A 17,553-nucleotide genomic window follows, 5' to 3' on the forward strand; every position below is an offset into this window, starting at 1 on the left:
TGGGGAACGACTTGGAGAGTTCCCCCTGGGCTCAAGTAGAGCGACGAGAGCACCTCCGAATGCTGGGACTATCCGAATGGGCCTGCGCCAGCACCCGGTCCATGACCGCCCGGGCCCCCCGCTCGTCCTCGGCCCCCGGTGCCGCCCAGCCCGAGGGGCTCGCACCACCCCCCGCCGGCGGCGAAGGGGAGGCGGACACCGACCCTGGACCTAGTGAATCCTCCCCCGAGGAGATTGCTTCCCCGTGCGCCCTACCAGAACTGGCACAATGGCGACACGAAGGGGGCCCCACCCGGGAGCAGTTCCAGCAAGAGCAGCAGTCCTGTCCCTCTCGCGAAGGGGTCCGACAACAAGCGTCCGCACAAACCAACGGGGACCAGACCGGCACCCACTGGGTCTACTGGGCCGAGGGCCTGTTGTACAGTGAGCAAAAAGTGGCAGAACTCGGGGCCAGCCGCGTGTTGGTGGTCCCCCTCCGCTTCCGGGAGTTCCTGCTCAACCTGGCACATGACGTGCCCCTCGCCGGACACTTGGGGCAAGACAAAACTTACAGCCGTCTGGTGACCCACTTCTACTGGCCCCGGATGCGGAGAGACGTGGACAACCACTGCCGGTCCTGCCAGACCTGCCAAGCCAGCGGGAAGACGGGGGGTCGGGTCAAGGCCCCCCTCCAGCCCTTTCCAGCCGTCAGCACCCCGTTCGAACGGGTCGGAATCGATATCGTGGGGCCCCTGGACCCCCAGACTGCCCTGGGCCACCGCTTCATCCTGGTCCTCGTGGACCACGCCACCAGGTACCCGGAGGCGGTCCCGCTAAGAACTATAACGGCCCCCATGGTAGGCCGGGCCTTGATGGGGATCTTCTCCCGAGTGGGATTTCCCCGCGAAGTGGTGAGCGACAGGGGCACGCACTTCATTTCCAAATACATGCGGTCCCTGTGGCAGCAATGCGGGGTCACGTACAAATTCACAACCCCCTATCACCCTCAGGGGAACGGACTCGTTGAGCGGTTCAACAGAACCTTAAAGAGAATGATCCAGGGCCTGGAAGAGCCCCTCAGTCGGAGATGGGATGTCCTGCTGCCGTGCCTCCTGTTTGCCTATCGGGAGGTCCCGCAGAAGTCCCTGGGGTTCAGCCCGTTTGAACTATTGTACGGACATCCGGTCCGCGGACCGCTCAGCCTGGTCAAGGAGGGCTGGGAGACGAAGCTCCAAGGCGCCCCTCCTGACGTCTACCGATACCTCCTGACCCTCCGAAACCAGACCCGCAAGTTACGAGCCATGGCCGAAGCCAACCTCGAGGCCAGCCAGGAGGACATGAAGCGGTGGTACGATCGGAACTCCTCTACCATCGAATTCGAGCCAGGCCAGAGAGTCTGGGTCATGGCCCCGGTTGAACCCGGCGCCCTCCAGGACAAGTGGACCGGGCCCTTCAAGGTAGTGGAGAAGAAAAGCCCCGTCACCTACCTAGTCGACCTGGAGTCCCCCCGGAACCCCCTCCGGGTTCTACATGCTAACAGGCTCAAACCCCACTTTGCCCGGACCGAACTGAGCCTGCTACTGGCGACCGACGAGGGGGGCGAGGACGACTCCGAGCCCCTGCCCGACCTCTTGCAGTCCAACGTCCATGACGGATCCATCAAAGGTGTCCAACTCGCCTCCTCCCTGACCCCGGAACAGCGCATCGACTGTCAACAACTGCAGCAGGACTACGCAGCCCTCTTCTCCCTCACCCCGGGGGTGACCCACTGGTGCGTCCACGACGTCGACACCGGGGAGAGCCCCCCCGTGCGACACCGAGCCTACAGGGTACCCGACCGAGTGCGGGCATGCATCCAGGCCGAAGTAGCAAAGATGCAGGCCCTGGGGGTCATCGAACCCTCCGACAGCCCGTGGGCCAGCCCTGTCGTCCTGGTACCAAAGGCCGCAGCCCCCGGCCACTCCCCGGAGTTACGATTCTGCGTAGACTACCGAGCCCTGAATGCGGTGACCAAGACGGACGCCCATCCTATACCCCGGGCCGACGAACTCTTAGACCGCTTAGGGGCCGCCCGCTACCTGAGCACGCTGGACCTCACCGCCGGGTACTGGCAGATCCAGCTCACCCCCGGCGCCCAAGAAAGATCCGCCTTTTCTACCCCGGATGGGCATTACCACTTTCGGGTGATGCCCTTCGGAATGAAGAACGCCCCGGCCACTTTCCAAAGACTTGTAAACAAGGTTTTGGCCGGGCTCGAGGCCTTCAGCGCGGCCTACTTAGATGACATTGCCGTGTACAGCAACCACTGGGCGGAGCACCTCCTTCACCTCAAAGCCGTCCTGGCCGCCCTCCAGCGGGCCGGGCCCACGATCAAGGCCAGCAAATGCCAGATCGGCCACGGATCCGTGACCTACCTGGGCCATCAAGTGGGAAGCGGGAAGGTGGCCCCTCTCCAGCCAAAAATCGATGCCATCCAGGCCTGGGAACCCCCTACTACCCAGACAGCTGTCCGGGCCTTCCTGGGCCTCACCGGTTACTACCGGCGGTTCATCCGGGACTATGGGAGCCTTGTTGGCCCCCTCACAGAGCTCACGTCCAAGAAGCAGCCCAAGAAGGTGCACTGGACACCCGGCTGCCAAGCAGCCTTCGAAACCCTCAAGACAGCGATGTGTACTGCCCCTGTGCTGCAGGCCCCCGACTACAGTAAGGAGTTCGTGGTGCAGACGGACGCCTCCGAGTATGGGATCGGGGCCGTCCTGTCCCAGGCCGATGAAAAGGGGCTCGACCGACCAGTGGCCTTCATCAGCCGACGGCTACTGCCCCGGGAGCAGCGATGGAGCACCATCGAGCGTGAAGCCTTCGCTGTAGTGTGGGCCCTTAAGAAGCTCCGGCCCTATCTCTTCGGTACCCACTTCCGGGTCCAGACCGACCACCGGCCCCTGCGGTGGTTAATGCAAATGCGGGGCGAGAACCCCAAGCTGCTGCGGTGGTCCATCTCGCTGCAAGGGATGGACTTTGATGTCGAACACCGGCCCGGCAATGACCACGCCAAAGCCGACGGCCTGTCCCGCTTCTTCCGCCTTGACGAGGAGAATCCCCAAGGAGATGGGTGACTCTCCATGCCTTCGGCTGGGGGGGGGGGACGCCTGTTGGACCCGGCCTCGTGGCGTGGTCCTTACCCCCGTGGATTGTGCCCGTTCCCCGCCCCGGCCTTCACGGGCCACCCTTCCGAACTGCACCGAGACCCCTCATTCCGAGCCGCACGAGGTCGCATACCCCTCGGGGCTCCGCCATCTTGTTGGCATCCACGTGACTCTGTGCGCCAGCCGGCGCGACCCCGCTCAACCCGGCCTCGGCCCCGGCGAAGCCCCGACATCGAGGCACCAAGAACTGGCCAGGGGGTGCCACATGAACCATTCACCGCCCCCGGCGGAGGACAGTATCGATGAGACCCCCGACTGTCCTCCCATCCCTAGGTGTGATCGCCCTGCAACTCTCTTGGGCCGGGCGCCTCTCCTGCTGGGCGTCTGGCCACCTCCACCCGGCCTCCCCGCCCCCCCCGAGCGCCAGGGTCCGGACATCAAAGGGTTCCAGACCTATATCTGGGGCGACCCCGCCACAGATCGGCAGTTGTATCCAGGAGTCGAGATCCCTGCTGATTGAATCGCGGCCGACCCTACGGAGAAGAACTCTTGCTTGAACTATCATGAGCCCTGCAGACTGCGTCGCGGCTCCTTCTTGTGAACACCTTGAAGCCCCCCGGAACATCGGGGCCCTGCTGACGCTGTCGCGGCCCAACCTCGCTGAAACCTCCCTCGGAGCCCTGCTGACGACGTCGCGGCTCGAGCTGAGCAGAAACCATCTTGAGAGCCCTGCTGACCTGATCGCGGCTCCCCACGAACTGAACGCCAGAGCCCTGCTGACGCCGTCGCGGCTCGACCCCTCCAAGATCCGGAGGTCCTCCAGCTTGAGGAGAAAAACTGGGCCCCAGGTACCCTTGTACCGAGCTCCTGCCAAAGACTGTCCCGCTACCCCTACCCTTCCAAAGAGACACTGAGACTTTTGGTGGATCCCTCGATCCCTTTCGTGTAAATATTGATCTCGTAACCTTTAAATGCTGATAAAGAATTGCTCGTCTTGAGACAAACCTCCTTGAGTCCTGTGTGGTGGTGTTACTGTGCTAGTACGTGATAGGAGAAGGATCTCTCAGGAGGCTTCTCGACAGCGCTCGGCTACTTCGTGCAGGTGAGGGCCCCCCCTTGGTGGTCTCACCGACTCCTCGGGGTCCGCCTTCCAACATATATATATATATTTATTATCTACTGGCGGTCGCCAGTAGATAGTTATAGTTAGGACCCTGTTTCCATAGGAAATCCGCAACATTCTATTTGGAATAACTTTGGCGCCGGTTGACGAATCCTCGCGAAATTTTCAAAACTAATGGGGCGCTACGCTCCGCTCCTACCCTGAAAGTCTCGGGGGGATTCGTCAAGCGGGGGCTGAGAAAAAAGGGGGGTCCCAAAACGCGTTTCCCCATGCATTTTTCCATAGGACCTTTAGACACAGCTACAGCCCGAACGGCGGAACAGAGTTACTTGAAATTTGGCAGAGAGGTAGTCTACAGGTCAAGGAAGTGCCTTTTGTAGGTCTGGTGTAAATCTGTTCAGTAGGTCCTGAGAAAATAGCATTTAAACCAATATATATCTGTGGCAGCTTACGGTGCGCTTACGGTGCGCTTACGGTAAGCTTACCGTACGCGTACGGTGCCGTGCGCGAGCGCGATTCTGATTGGCTGTTAGATCTTAGTAAACATTCGAATCAGTCGAAACCAGGAAGTGTCGGCTGCCATTTTCTCTCTCGCACTCTGAGGGGGGGGGAGGAAAAACAAAGTCGGATAATATGAAAAGGGGCAGGCTAGACAGCTCCTAACCACCTAGCCATGGTTAGAGTGTCCCAAAAGAACCCCCAAAGCCAAAAATGCAATTTTTTTTTTGAAAAAACGCCGATTACGCTTACGGTAAAAAAAAAAAATAAATAAATAAATAAAATAAATCATCCACATTTTCCCCACCCCGTGTACAAAAGGTGCCCGTAGGGCTCCCTTTGTGCATGTCCTAAACAATATTTGAACATTTAATAGATAACCTATCACAACGAAGCGCATAATATGTCCTCCGTGTGCGGACGGTGCGCGAAGCGCATCGTGCATACATGGCCCATCCAGCGTAACGTGGGCACGCGGTGCGCGTAGCAGGGCACTAACTGCGTAAAGTGCGCGCACGGTGCGCGAAGCGCACCGTGCGCGCACGGAACGAACTGCGTGAAGTGGGCGCGCACGCCACGAACGGCGTAAAGTAACTTAGCATTTAAAAAAACGTACAAATTCACTGAAAAAACCATAGGTTTCACACACGTTATAGTTAGGAATTAGCATTTAAAAAACCTTGCAAATTCACTGAAAAAACCATAGGTTTCACACATGTTATAGTTAGCTGGACATTTCACTCGTAAAAAACCATTGAAATTCCCCCATGATAGTTAGTGCAGGCAACTATAACTCACGCGACCGCAATCCTCTGCTGATGACATATGTGTCTTTATGAAAAAAAAATATTTGTAATATATGTATAGCTAAAACTTAATAGAAGAAGACATGGGCAAATAAGTGTCTAAATACAGTATTAGCATCAGCAGAGGATTGCGGTCGCGTGAGTTATAGTTGCCTGCACTAACTATAACGGGGGAATTTCAATGGTTTTTTACGAGTGAAATGTCCAGCTAACTATAACATGTGTGAAACCTATGTTTTTTTCAGTGAATTATATATATATATATATATATATATATATATATAAAAATGTTTCCTTCTTCCTTTCAGGACAAAACAAGCATTGGCATAGCCAATAGGTCTCGCCTTTGGGACCTTATAAGTGTTTAGCCATGCAACAGTTGCATAACTAAATACTAAATACGAAAGTGAAAGTGATTGCGATCAAACATCAAAGCGGCCGTGAAAGTAATCGCAGTAAAGCACGGCGCGCGTGCCCGCGCACATGCACTGTAGCTCTAGGCTGGCCTGGTAGCACTTTTTGGAGCCCTCTCGCCAGACCAGCGCATGCGCTGGGTCAGGCGAGACCTAAAAAATGCCCTCTCCCTCAGTGAGCATATGAGGAAGTGAAAGGGGTTAAGAAACAAAAAGAGGTGAATACCAACAAAGGGCTCTCAAAAGGAAAATGTTGCAAACATGGTTTGCCTGCCATTTCATAAGAATATATGCCCAGAAGCCGCGTACCAAAAAAAGGGCAGGTGTGCTTGTCACAAAGCATCTCACTTGGTGTTACAAGATGGTCCCATCTCACCGGGTCACAAATCTTACAGGTGTGGGTTTTCGTCTCACAAATAACTGTTTTCATATGCCTTGGCCCTCACGAACGGTTCCAACAGTACAACCCCAAAAAGTATGTTTAATTAAATAAGAGTTTTGAAATGGGAACAAGGAGTTCTGCAGACATGGGGTCATCCAGGCACCGCATGCCCATCGAACTACACTGGCCACAGACGCAAAATTGGGAGCAAAAAGAGAAGAGTTGATGAAGGCCACCCTCGGAGAGTCTTTTAATGGTCTGGATGTTGCCAGATAATTATGTGAGAACCACCAGGACAGGAGCTTTGGCTCCGCCCACATTCTGGGAGCCCAGAGTACATGCTTTAATTGGGCAGAAGGTGTGCTTCTACTAAAAAGTGTTTGCACTCCATACAGCTGTGATCATTTTGTTTATTAATCCTGCTGCCTCAGCTTCAGCTTTAAGAGGCACGCACATGCCGGTGTAATGCTATTATAGTGTATTGGTTAGTTATATGGTGTATGGTGCTTTTCTCTGCTGCAGCACAGATAGGAGGAAACAATCATTAACATTCATGGATTCTTAAATCTGGATTAACAGTGCATTCATAAGACAGACCTATTGGCATTTGCAATGCTCGTTGTTCACTGTTAACTGGAAACACGCATCCCCTTGGCTATGAGAGTGTGTGACCCTAGGAATGAGCGTGGTAAGGATCCTATATAGTCATGAAAGTTAAAGTGCCAAATTGGGGTTACAGATAAGCGCTGGGTCGAGTGCGGGGGGGACCAAGAGACAGGAGTGGCTACTCTCCTTTTGGCCTCTCCCATACTTTTGGAGTACCACCATCAAGGCCTCCTGAACACAAACAGCCACTAGGCTTGCACAGCACCCGGATTCAGGCTGTACATATTTGAGGCACTTGCTAAAAGGACAACATTGGGTTTTGCAGGGGACATATCTGAAAAGCATCAATAGTAGTCCTTTGTCACCTACGTTCAAAGCAAATTGAAACGAACTGCATGGGACAAGAACGGAAATCAGTGACTTGTAGGCAGGCAGCGTCACTTACTACACACACTACAGACAATACACTGCATTCTGAGTGCATTTCTATGTACCAAGCCATTGTGTAAAACAGTGGCCTTTTGAAGACGGAAAAGAGGCAAGGGTATATAGCATAGTAGGATTCTCTGACCCCTCAATATATACTGATGATGTTCTTACAAAGGGAATATACAAACGTAATGAGGACACCTTGGAAGAAACTTCTACCCTGGTCGGACATACAAGTAACATAGAAGCAAAAAACAAACAAGCATTGGCATAGCCAATAGGTCTCGCCTTTGGGACCTTATAAGTGTTTAGCCATGCAACAGTTGCATAACTAAATACTTATAAGGTCCCAAAAGCGAGACCTATTGGCTATGCCAAGCGGCCGTGAAAGTGATCGCGATCAAACATCAAAGCGGCCGCGAAAGTGAAAGTAATTGCGGTAAAGCGCGGCGCGCGCACCCGCGCACATGCACTGTAGCTCTAGGCTGGCCCGGTAGCACTTTCTGGAGCCCTCTCAATAAGTCTCGCCAGACCAGAGCATGCGCTGGGTCAGGCGAGACCTAAAAAGGGTTTAAAAGTGGCTTCCTGAATGCCATGCTTCCCGCACTGGGCAGTCCAGTAAACAAAGGAAAAATCTCAGCTCCGGGCTTTACTTGCGCAATGGAGGAGAGATTGTGGAGTAAGTTGGCTCTGGAACTATGAGACATTGGTGAGGCACGGAGGTGGAGAGAAAGGTGTTGTAACCGGTTCTGGGGCTACTAAAAGCTGTAGAGGTTGTGTATTAACTTTAAAACTTTCTTTGCTTGCCTCTTTGTAGGTCGAGGCTAGAAAGCACGCATGCGTTGCTCTACGAGGCATGTTGTATCTGGAATATGAGCTTCAAGCACCTCCCATATTTTCTATTGGCTCCTCTTATGGTCCTTCATAAATTCTGGCCTTTGATTGGTGAAATGCCTTACTAGTCCCTCCTTTTGCACTTCTGTAACCTTCCATTCGGACTGCCCCTGTTACATGTGCTCTTACTCTTCATTATCTACGATACTTTCCAGGCACTCTTTTTTGTTGGCCTGCCTCTGCTCATGTAGTCAGAAGTGTTAGTGTTTACTTCCTGCGCCAGCTTATTTTGTTTGATTACAATGCCAATGCTTCATCTTCAACAGTGGCGGCCACACGCCTTTGTTTTGTTCTGCACGGCTTGCCCAACTCTACTTACTTTTAGCAGTAGTCTGGGATTTTTTGTGTCATGTTTAATAATGGCGGCTGCGCGCCTTTCTTTTGTTCTCCATAGCTCAACCAACTCTTTATTTAGCGTGCCTCAATCCTACTTACACCCGCCGGCCGTGAATTCAGCCTGATACCCACAGTTTATCTTTTAACGGATATAGTCTAACCGTGATTTTAGCATCCCCGGATCACATAACAGATCCCTCAGCAAAACAAATACAGGGAACCGTCTAGGAGGGTTCATAATGTGTAAGAGGGCCGAGAAATGGATCACTGGTGGTACCTCAACCAATCCCAGTGTGTCGCAAAAAAATTCTAAGTGTTGACAGACTGTGGAGTCAATTCAATTCAATCACAGCTTTATTCGATTGTGAATCCTCAATCATAAAAGCGGATAAAAAAACATACAGATATTACATAATAGAAATTGGTTTTAAAAGAGATCATAATATAAGTTGAGGTATAAAACAACTGTTAATTCATACAATCATTAAAAGGAGCATAGATATGTCGAGCTAACAGAAGCGTCCATAGTCATGTACTAAGACTTTTCCTTAGATGAACAACTTTAAAAAAAAAAAAAAACACATTGATATTCTCCAGACCGAGTGGACGTTATCTGTGGAATCACTGCCTGAGTCATACTCCATGCTCCAACAATTCAATGCAAGCTGCCCAAAAATTGAGAAAGTTCGGTCTCCGCTGAAGGAGAGGGAATAGGGGAATGTCACGGACAGGGCGACAGCAGTGTATGTCTATTTCGGTAGGCGAGTCTGCTGCCGTTCGCTGTTTTGGACAAGAAGGGAGAGAATGATAAAAAAAAAAGGAGGGACAGGAGTGCAATTGACTGCCCCCGGGTGGTCATATTGAGCCATGGTTGGACCAGGTCAAGGGGTACAATTGGGTGTCGGTCAGTCTGTGTACGACCCGGAACCCATGGCCAAGCAGAAGGTTACTGCTCAGATTGCAGGGTCTCAAGCTGTGCTGATGGCTTTAGAACCTGGTGCTTGTAGTATATTGGATGGCATTTTTCTAATGCATATTTGGTATTTTTACAGAAAATTAATGTTTTGGTAATTTGACACTGGGGTCAAAATGACAGCGATCTACAGGTCGCATTCTGCATGCGATTAATGTCTCTGAGCATTTGGAGTTTCAACTCAGGCGAATACACACCTTCTTAACGAGACGCTTTAACTCTAGCAGAGTTACTTACTTTTTTTTATATAGTGCCACTCGGAACGCGCTCACGTGCTTTTTCATTTAGATTTTTTGGTCAATATGGCGGACTCAAATCCCTCATTTAGTTCAGATCCTTTTCACATTTTAACATGCAGTACATACTCAGAAGCGCTAGCAGACTATCTAGCTCATTCATGTGTCCATACAATTTAGAGAAACGCCTGTACGTCCTAATCACTGAGACTTATTCGTGTTATCGTTAAGACACATGCAGGGCAACCCTGAACGGCGCTCTCGTGCCTCTTTACTGAGAAGAGTTATTTGCACACATTTTCTATCTTGTGAAATGCCTATTAAATTGGCTCTGCCTCAGCTTAGCTAGCCTTTCCGGGCCTCTGGCATGCAGTCTCATCTTTCAGTGTTCGCAGGAAAATCAATTTTAGGAAAGCAGTGTTAATGAATGGTTGCACTTTTCAATTAGAACTTAAAAACATATTTTAAATATTGAAAAACTGAGTTTGATCTCATCAAAAACATTCACTCCCTATTTCTGTAAATTTTAATTAATGGATTGGTTCGACTGGCAGCTTTGGCTCACAACGCTTTATGCTGCAGGGGTGAGTAAATTATTCAGCAAGAAGAGCAAAATTTGCAATATTGAAAGTACAATCAGTGTTTAGCTTAGGTTTTTTGTTATAAATTTAGCAACCAGTCTCATAGCCCACATGTATGACCATAATTGTTGCATGACAATAACTTCGTAAAGCAGTGCTATAATGTGCCTATTAGTGTCAAAGCGTCCATGTTAAAGAACAGTAGATGTTGCTGCGCCTTGGATAATATGCTGCATTGCTAAATAATGATAAGGTCCCAAAGGCGAGACTGATTGCATTGCAAATGCTTGTTCTGCATTTGTGGTAAAAGGTTCATGACTGGGCTAAGACTGCAATGGACGGATTTAGAGTTCCTGGTGCGTTGGATGTAGGAGGAAATCCGAGAGCCCTTTATATTTAATTCCATATCGGCGCCTGAAGCTTCTCTCAATTCCATACCCCCCACCACCCCCCATTTCACCAGGACTGACTGATTTGTAATAAAACCAGTGTGCCTTGTTGCGCCGACTTTCTAGGCTACTGTACTGCCTTGATGGTTGCAACATTTTCAATAAAAACAGTGACAAAAAACACATTATAAACTGTCTGGCAGGCAGCCACTAACCAAGACAAGCTCTGAAGGATAACCTACAGTCCATATGAGGGTCACGAGCACAGACCCACCTGCAGAGGGGACAGTCAAAGGTGTCAAAAGCACACAGAAACCAGCACTGACAAATTCAATTTGTGTGGTTTATTTTTTGAACCCACGCCATAACATTTACAAATATCAGGAGTAGTGAACAACAAAACAAATGTTTTCTTATTCAATACAATTGTAAGACAAATACTTTAAATGTGTGATGATTCAGTAAACTTTGGAGATATAAGAGACCCTCATGCATTGTAATGCAACAGGTACAAGAATACACCAAGAATCCAATAGCATGAGGCAAGACAGAGCAGGCTTCAAAGACCACTTCGTGTGCATTTCAAAACATTAGTAACAATAGGTACTGCCGAAAGCTGCGCTGTCCAGCCAGAGTGCAAACAGTAAGTGGGGTGTTTGGGATTTATGCCACTTATAATTCTCTAATTACAGAAGGATCGGTGTGCTCTGCACAACATGTTGACTGCTCCTCATTCCCCCACAATAACACCAAGCGCCTTACTCCTGCCTGTACATGTTGGAAATGGAGGCATCCATATCTGGGGGTCTGAGATACTTTAAGCATTGCAGGTCATGAACACTACTTTAGTGCTACATAAAGACACAAATAACAAGCATTGGCATAGCCAATAGGTCTCGCCTTTGGGACCTTATAAGTGTTTAGCCATGCAACAGTTGCGTAACTAAATACTTATAAGGTCCCAAAATCGAGACCTATTGGCTATTCCATGCGGCCTTGAGGCCACGAAAGTTAAAGTGATCGCGATTGCGATCAACATCAAAGCGGCGGCAAGGCGAAAGTGAAAGTAATTGCGGTAAAACGCAGCGCGCGCGCCCGTGCACATGCACTGTAGCTCTAGGCTGGCCTGGTAGCACTTTTTGGAGCCCTCTCAATAAGTCTCGCCAGACCAGCGCAAGCGCTGGGTCAGGCGAGACCTAATAAGTCTCGCCAGACCAGCGCAAGCGCTGGGTCAGGCGAGACCTAAAAACACTTACACCCACACTCTGGGCAAACTCTCACAACCTCCGACGCACCCAGCCAGCCCTGCACCGGCGCAATCGGTTTCTGTCCCAATCAAACGTATCCACTGGGGACTCGCACCCTATCTACACCAATGCATCCCAGATCAGAGGCCAGTCCCTGCAATGTCCCTGACAACCGCCAACGCATTCACCATTATGTTTGTGTAAACGAACCCTGCAGTGAAAAGGAAAAGGCTCGACCTCTTACCCAGTCAACAATAGAGGTCCCGCAATATCTAGTTTTGGATTGTAAACCCTACTGTGACATTATTTATTGGATGGTCCCTTTAAACCCCGTGCATGAGCACTGTACTCTGCTTGAAGGTTGACTTCATGTCAACAAGTATAAGACAATCCAGTTCAGTCTTTACCCATAGCCACATGGTAACATGCACTCCGGACTACATGAACCACAATGCACCTGATGGCTAAAGGAACACCCAGGACTGGAAGATGCTGTCCCTGGTGAAAGGAATGATGTATGTGACAGACTTGGTCCCGTGTTACGTGCAATGCTCCACTCCGGGTTTAGGTCCATGCTGAGGAAATATTTGTGAGAAAAAGAAAGTCCTTGAAAAGGGCGGGAGGGGCTATGCTGCCCTGGGGGTGTAAGGCCGGGCTGCACATCTCCAGACAGCTGAGATGACCCGTCAGGCAGAGGCTGCTGCACTCACCGAACTTGATCCACTCGGAGTCCTCCAGGGAGGAGATGACCTGGCAGAAGCGGAACATGATGTCAGCGGGGACGTCGTACAGAAACTGCCTCTCCAGGGCGGCCATGGTCTGCCAGGCCGCGGGGGCACTGCCCACGGAGCGGGCGACGAACGGGAGCCCGGGCCAGGGTCAGTCACACTGCCCTGGGGAACGACAAGCCTCGTTAGAGGTGAGACCCATAGCGACAACACGCTACGTCACGTCACACTTCCCCGAGTTCCAGTCAATAGTCTGTCCTGATTGGCGCAGCATTTGGAGTCAACCTACGTCATATGTACGTTGCCCAAAGAGACGCCTTACACTACTTAGGCCAGCGCCCTCTGCGCTTCTGTTTTGAGATGGGCTGTTGCTCCGGCTGAACCGATGGTCCGGCCTTCAGTTTAGCTGCCATCTTGGAAAAGGAAGCCTATGTCCACAATGCGTGAAAGGCGGCCGTTTTTGAACGGGCGTGATCTTCTAACGACTGTTTACAAACAATACGGCCATTTTGAGAAGGGAGCTGCAGGCACCGCTTCTACGATTGTGAAAAGGAGAATCCCGTTCCAAGAAGGCGCTTGCGCGACCTGAACCTTAAAGCGTTTAGCTGCTACGGACTGCTATGGCCAGTTTAATGCCAGTTTAATGCCGATAATGAGTCCTCTGGCGCCCTCTAGTGCCTCCCTACTTTGGGTTCGTGCATGGGAATTTAGAACAATTTTCTCAAAATGAACGATGGGAACTACCAACAACCTATGGCCACAGCTACCAAGTCTCCTGGGTCCCTGCGTAACTACTTAGGTCGGACCCAATGATTTTTTTTAAATAATTCAGGGATATGTAGACCTGGTTTCAGACTGGATTAAATAGGCTACAAGTGCCATAATTCCAAGGCAAATAGGTCTCTATAGTGTGCCACTTGACACACATACCCAACATTGGATTCAAGGTGTCAACAGGCATGTTTTAATTGCGCAAATAAATACAGCGGCGCAGTCAAGGCTGCTGTCTAGACCATTTTCTATGCATACGTAAGAGAACTTGTCAGTACGTGTACTGATGATGATACAAAGAAGTGAGTGCCCAACTAATACAGGGATGCCGATCCTCAGTTGTTGGGCAATTCATCTTATCCAAACCAAGAACAGCCTTAAATGACATTCTAATCTTGGGTCGACCCCATGAACTATCTGACGCGTTCACTGTCGCAATGGAATACGCGTTGGCGAGAGTGAAAGAAGAAGAGCCTTGGAAAACAATCAAAGCTGAGACGGTAGTAGCAATTTGATACAACCGGTCTCTAAAAAAGACATCACAAAGAGGCGATGGAAGTCCAGACGAACATTCCACGTGTGGACACTGCACAGGTGACAGACATCCCATAGGGCAGGACATTCTGTACCTGTGGATACCAAAACCACTTTGCCAGTGTCTGTGATATATAATGCAATTCCATGGGAAGGACACATCACCCCATATATGCCAATAAGAAAATGAAGAAGACATCTTCCTAATATCAATAGTCAACAAAGACTCCAAAGGCAAATTGAAACCTCCCAAAGGCAAAACGAGTGCTGCAGATCAGGGCATACAAATTCTCCCTACTTCCACGGATAGAGTAATTTCACAGATACACGCACATGCACTCATGACACGCTTGGGCCCATTTCACTAACATACACTCGATTACTCTATTAGCACTGGACATGAGAGAAACTCCTGAAACACCCTGTATCTACAGTGAGGTCAATGCGATCAGATTGATATTATCCTGAGTCATGATATAAACAATAGTAATCACATTAGAGTATTCAATAAACGACAAGAAATAACCACCAACACTGTAATTCATAAATGATGTTTTATCTAAAATTAGTTCAAATGAAAGTCAATCAATAGCAAAATCATTATTCTCATAGTTACCTATTCTAGCTAAATGTCATAAATGGGTCAGGACAGGTCTCTTAATAAAGTCTCCCGAGTCGCCGTCCTCACAGCGTCGATCCTCACCAACGCGGGTTTGGGAAGAAGTGGCCTTAGACCCTCTCTAGTCTAACAATATTTATAATAGAACTTACAAAATAAAGCAACATAAAAAGTTCTGAATATCCGTTGAGCCACTGAGCAGAGCGAGCAGGAAAGGATGTAGCATTGCTAGATTTGGAAAACCTCCGCTCAGAAAAATCTCAAAAATAAAAAGACGGAAGAAGGAAACTCGAGTTTTGCAAAAGATACTTTCATGAACACATTTCCCCGGAACCATAGCGAAGCCACCGCTGTAATCACAAAGTTCATTGTGGCTTTCTTTTCCTCCAAGGTTATTTGGACGCTTGCCTGGAGTCACTGTCATCACGGAAACTTTCAAAACTCCAGCAGAAGCCATGGTCAGGTGACTGCTCAACAAGGCCTCTCGTCATATCATATTCACTCGAGCACAGGCTGTAAACGGCAGCCATCTTGTTTTAGGCCAAAACGAACCATCTTAATTGAAAGAAACACAAACAACGTTACTACATCATCGCAATGATTAAACAGTGTTAATTCCCACTCATACCCTTATGTGTATGTAATTAACTAGCCATCTGCGACATAAATAAGCATTAGCACACGTTATTATTTTAAAGCATCAACACAAAACAAATAGCACACTTATATTAAATAACCGCACATTTATTTAGCAACATATATGCATTCCCACGTATAGTTTCTCTTGTTAGTCATACTGATTAGTCAAAGTCTCTCACAAAACCAATAATTATCAATTATAGATTAGTGATTTTAGTTATGACTTATAGACAAAACTGGAGCTCAAAACCCGATAAATTTTCAACAGAAAACCCTGCTCCAGCAATCCCCCCTTTGGTGATATCATCACCAAATAAAACAACCCAAAAAAAAAAAAAAAATTTGGTCCCATTTTAGGAGAAATTGAAAATGTCTTTTTCTTTTCCACAACACTACACACCAGACTCCCTTTCATCATCCCTCTTCGTCTCTAAGTAAACAATCTCCCTCAATTCACACAAAGGTACAGGCACTATCAAACACAGACTTTCTTCTCGCTCCTTTCAGCACGGGGTAGGGTCCCGGATCTACTAAGTGAGAGCGGCGCTCATGCGACAAATACTTTAGTACGAGTAAGCTGGGTAGTGGGTTTTCAGTAATGTAACATGTGGGTATTTCAGTGAACCCTATAAAAAATGAAAAATTAAAATTTACCCACTCTAACCTTTGCGCATGCACTGGAGAGTACTTCTCCCTAACAACGCACATGCGCTCTTTACCCTTGCTATTGCGCATGCTCGCTCTAGTTAATTAACAGGGACAACCCGGAAATGGTTAACTCCCACACCTGATCTCATTACATGATTAGCACAACGTTTGCTGCCACTTTTCCACTCCCGGCAGAGACTTGGAAGGGGTAGGTGTAGAGGAGATAACACCCCGGCAAAATTGTAAGTAGATCACCGTGGCAGAGAGTCGGACATGGCAAGTAATTTGCTCAGCACAGCCTGTGTCTGGTTTTTGTTCCTGCATCTCTGTGTTTAATGTTTTTACAGCCCAGTAATGTGCGGGCATTCCTTGCTCTCGCCGGTGGAGGTATCCTCATAACGCTATGAGGTAAGCATCCTTTAAACTTACAACCTCCCGGTACCGTTAATAGGCATAGCAACATTCATATATTATCAACTGCTGTCACTTTTGGGCATAATCTTCCATGTAGGATATAAGCGGGGCTACGAGTGGTACCACAATCCACAAGACTGAATGGCATGGTGTAACAGCAATACCGCACCGGGCCATTGCCCCATTGATCGCATTTTTATGCCTCCTGTGCCTGTTTTTTGTCTCTAAATATTGCTGCGAACACAGATGTGACACGTTATGAAGCATCAAGTTGTCACTGATGCTCTGATCTGTTGTTTACTCTGTGCTCTCTTTCCTAGGTTTTCATCAGGAGCGTTCGTTCATCATGCAGCTGTAGCCACACTATAGGTATACAGGTTACTGCCTCGCCCTGTTGAGTTAGAGGGTTCAATAATTTTCATCACGTGCACTTTATATTTTTGCTCTGGTCCTGAAGAAGCACCAACGACCCTTAAGGCGACACAAGGCGCGAAACATGTTGACCTATGACCTCTTTGATACCCGGACATAGTGTGCCTCCGGGGCTAGATTTTAACTAGCAGATTATCTGCCAAGGGTTTACAATTCACACATTGGCTGCATGTTTACCCTTTATTAACTTTTTTCACTACCTAGCACGCACTTTTTTCACTCTCTTTTGGACCCTAACCCCACATACCCACATGCACCATCCGGCAGTCCTTAAAAAGATCTCCGATAAAGAGACCCTTCGGGGGACCCGTAGGGAATTGCAGCGCCGGCCCTACGAGGAGCAACTGCCCAATGATGAAGCATGACACCTTTTGGGGTGTGTGAGGGCAACAGAGGACAATAAGTGTTTGTTCCACTTCACCATCTGGGTCCTTCTTTCCTAGGAATTCCTGTCTCTTTCTATCTGTTCACCTTTTCGATCTTCAATGCACGGGTGACTATTTGCACCCCTATGCGTGGGTGACTTTTTGCACCCCGCATACAGGAACAGTGCCCCCCCTTGTTAAAACATGATACATTCTTGCCATTGTCGACAGCATAGAGTTGGGCATGACTGGTCTACCATCTCTATAGATCCAGACATGATCTGTCTCTCTTGGGGCACAACCTGCCTTGATCCACTCTTTCTTTTCTTCCTTTCCTGCCTCATCCTGCAACTGTTTCACTTCATCCC

General features: G+C 49.2%; 1 protein-coding gene across 2 annotated transcripts in view; it reads right to left on the reverse strand.

Annotated features, from left to right (window-relative positions):
* IRAK1 (interleukin 1 receptor associated kinase 1) overlaps positions 1-13,186 on the reverse strand; it is a 286,369-nt gene extending 273,183 nt beyond the window's left edge. Inside the window, exon 1 of one of the 2 annotated variants that reach the window (XM_085629743.1) lies at positions 12,746-13,186. In XM_085629743.1, the coding sequence (XP_085485869.1) occupies positions 12,746-12,851 (106 nt within the window). In that variant the 5' untranslated portion in view covers positions 12,852-13,186. The remainder of the gene's footprint in view (positions 1-12,745) is intronic. The other variant, XM_085629744.1, reaches the window with a different exon arrangement.
* Between the last annotated feature and the right edge of the window lie 4,367 nt (positions 13,187-17,553).

Source organism: Triturus cristatus, chromosome 10 (assembly GCF_964204655.1).
Source record: "Triturus cristatus chromosome 10, aTriCri1.1, whole genome shotgun sequence".
Lineage (NCBI taxonomy): Eukaryota > Metazoa > Chordata > Amphibia > Caudata > Salamandridae > Triturus > Triturus cristatus.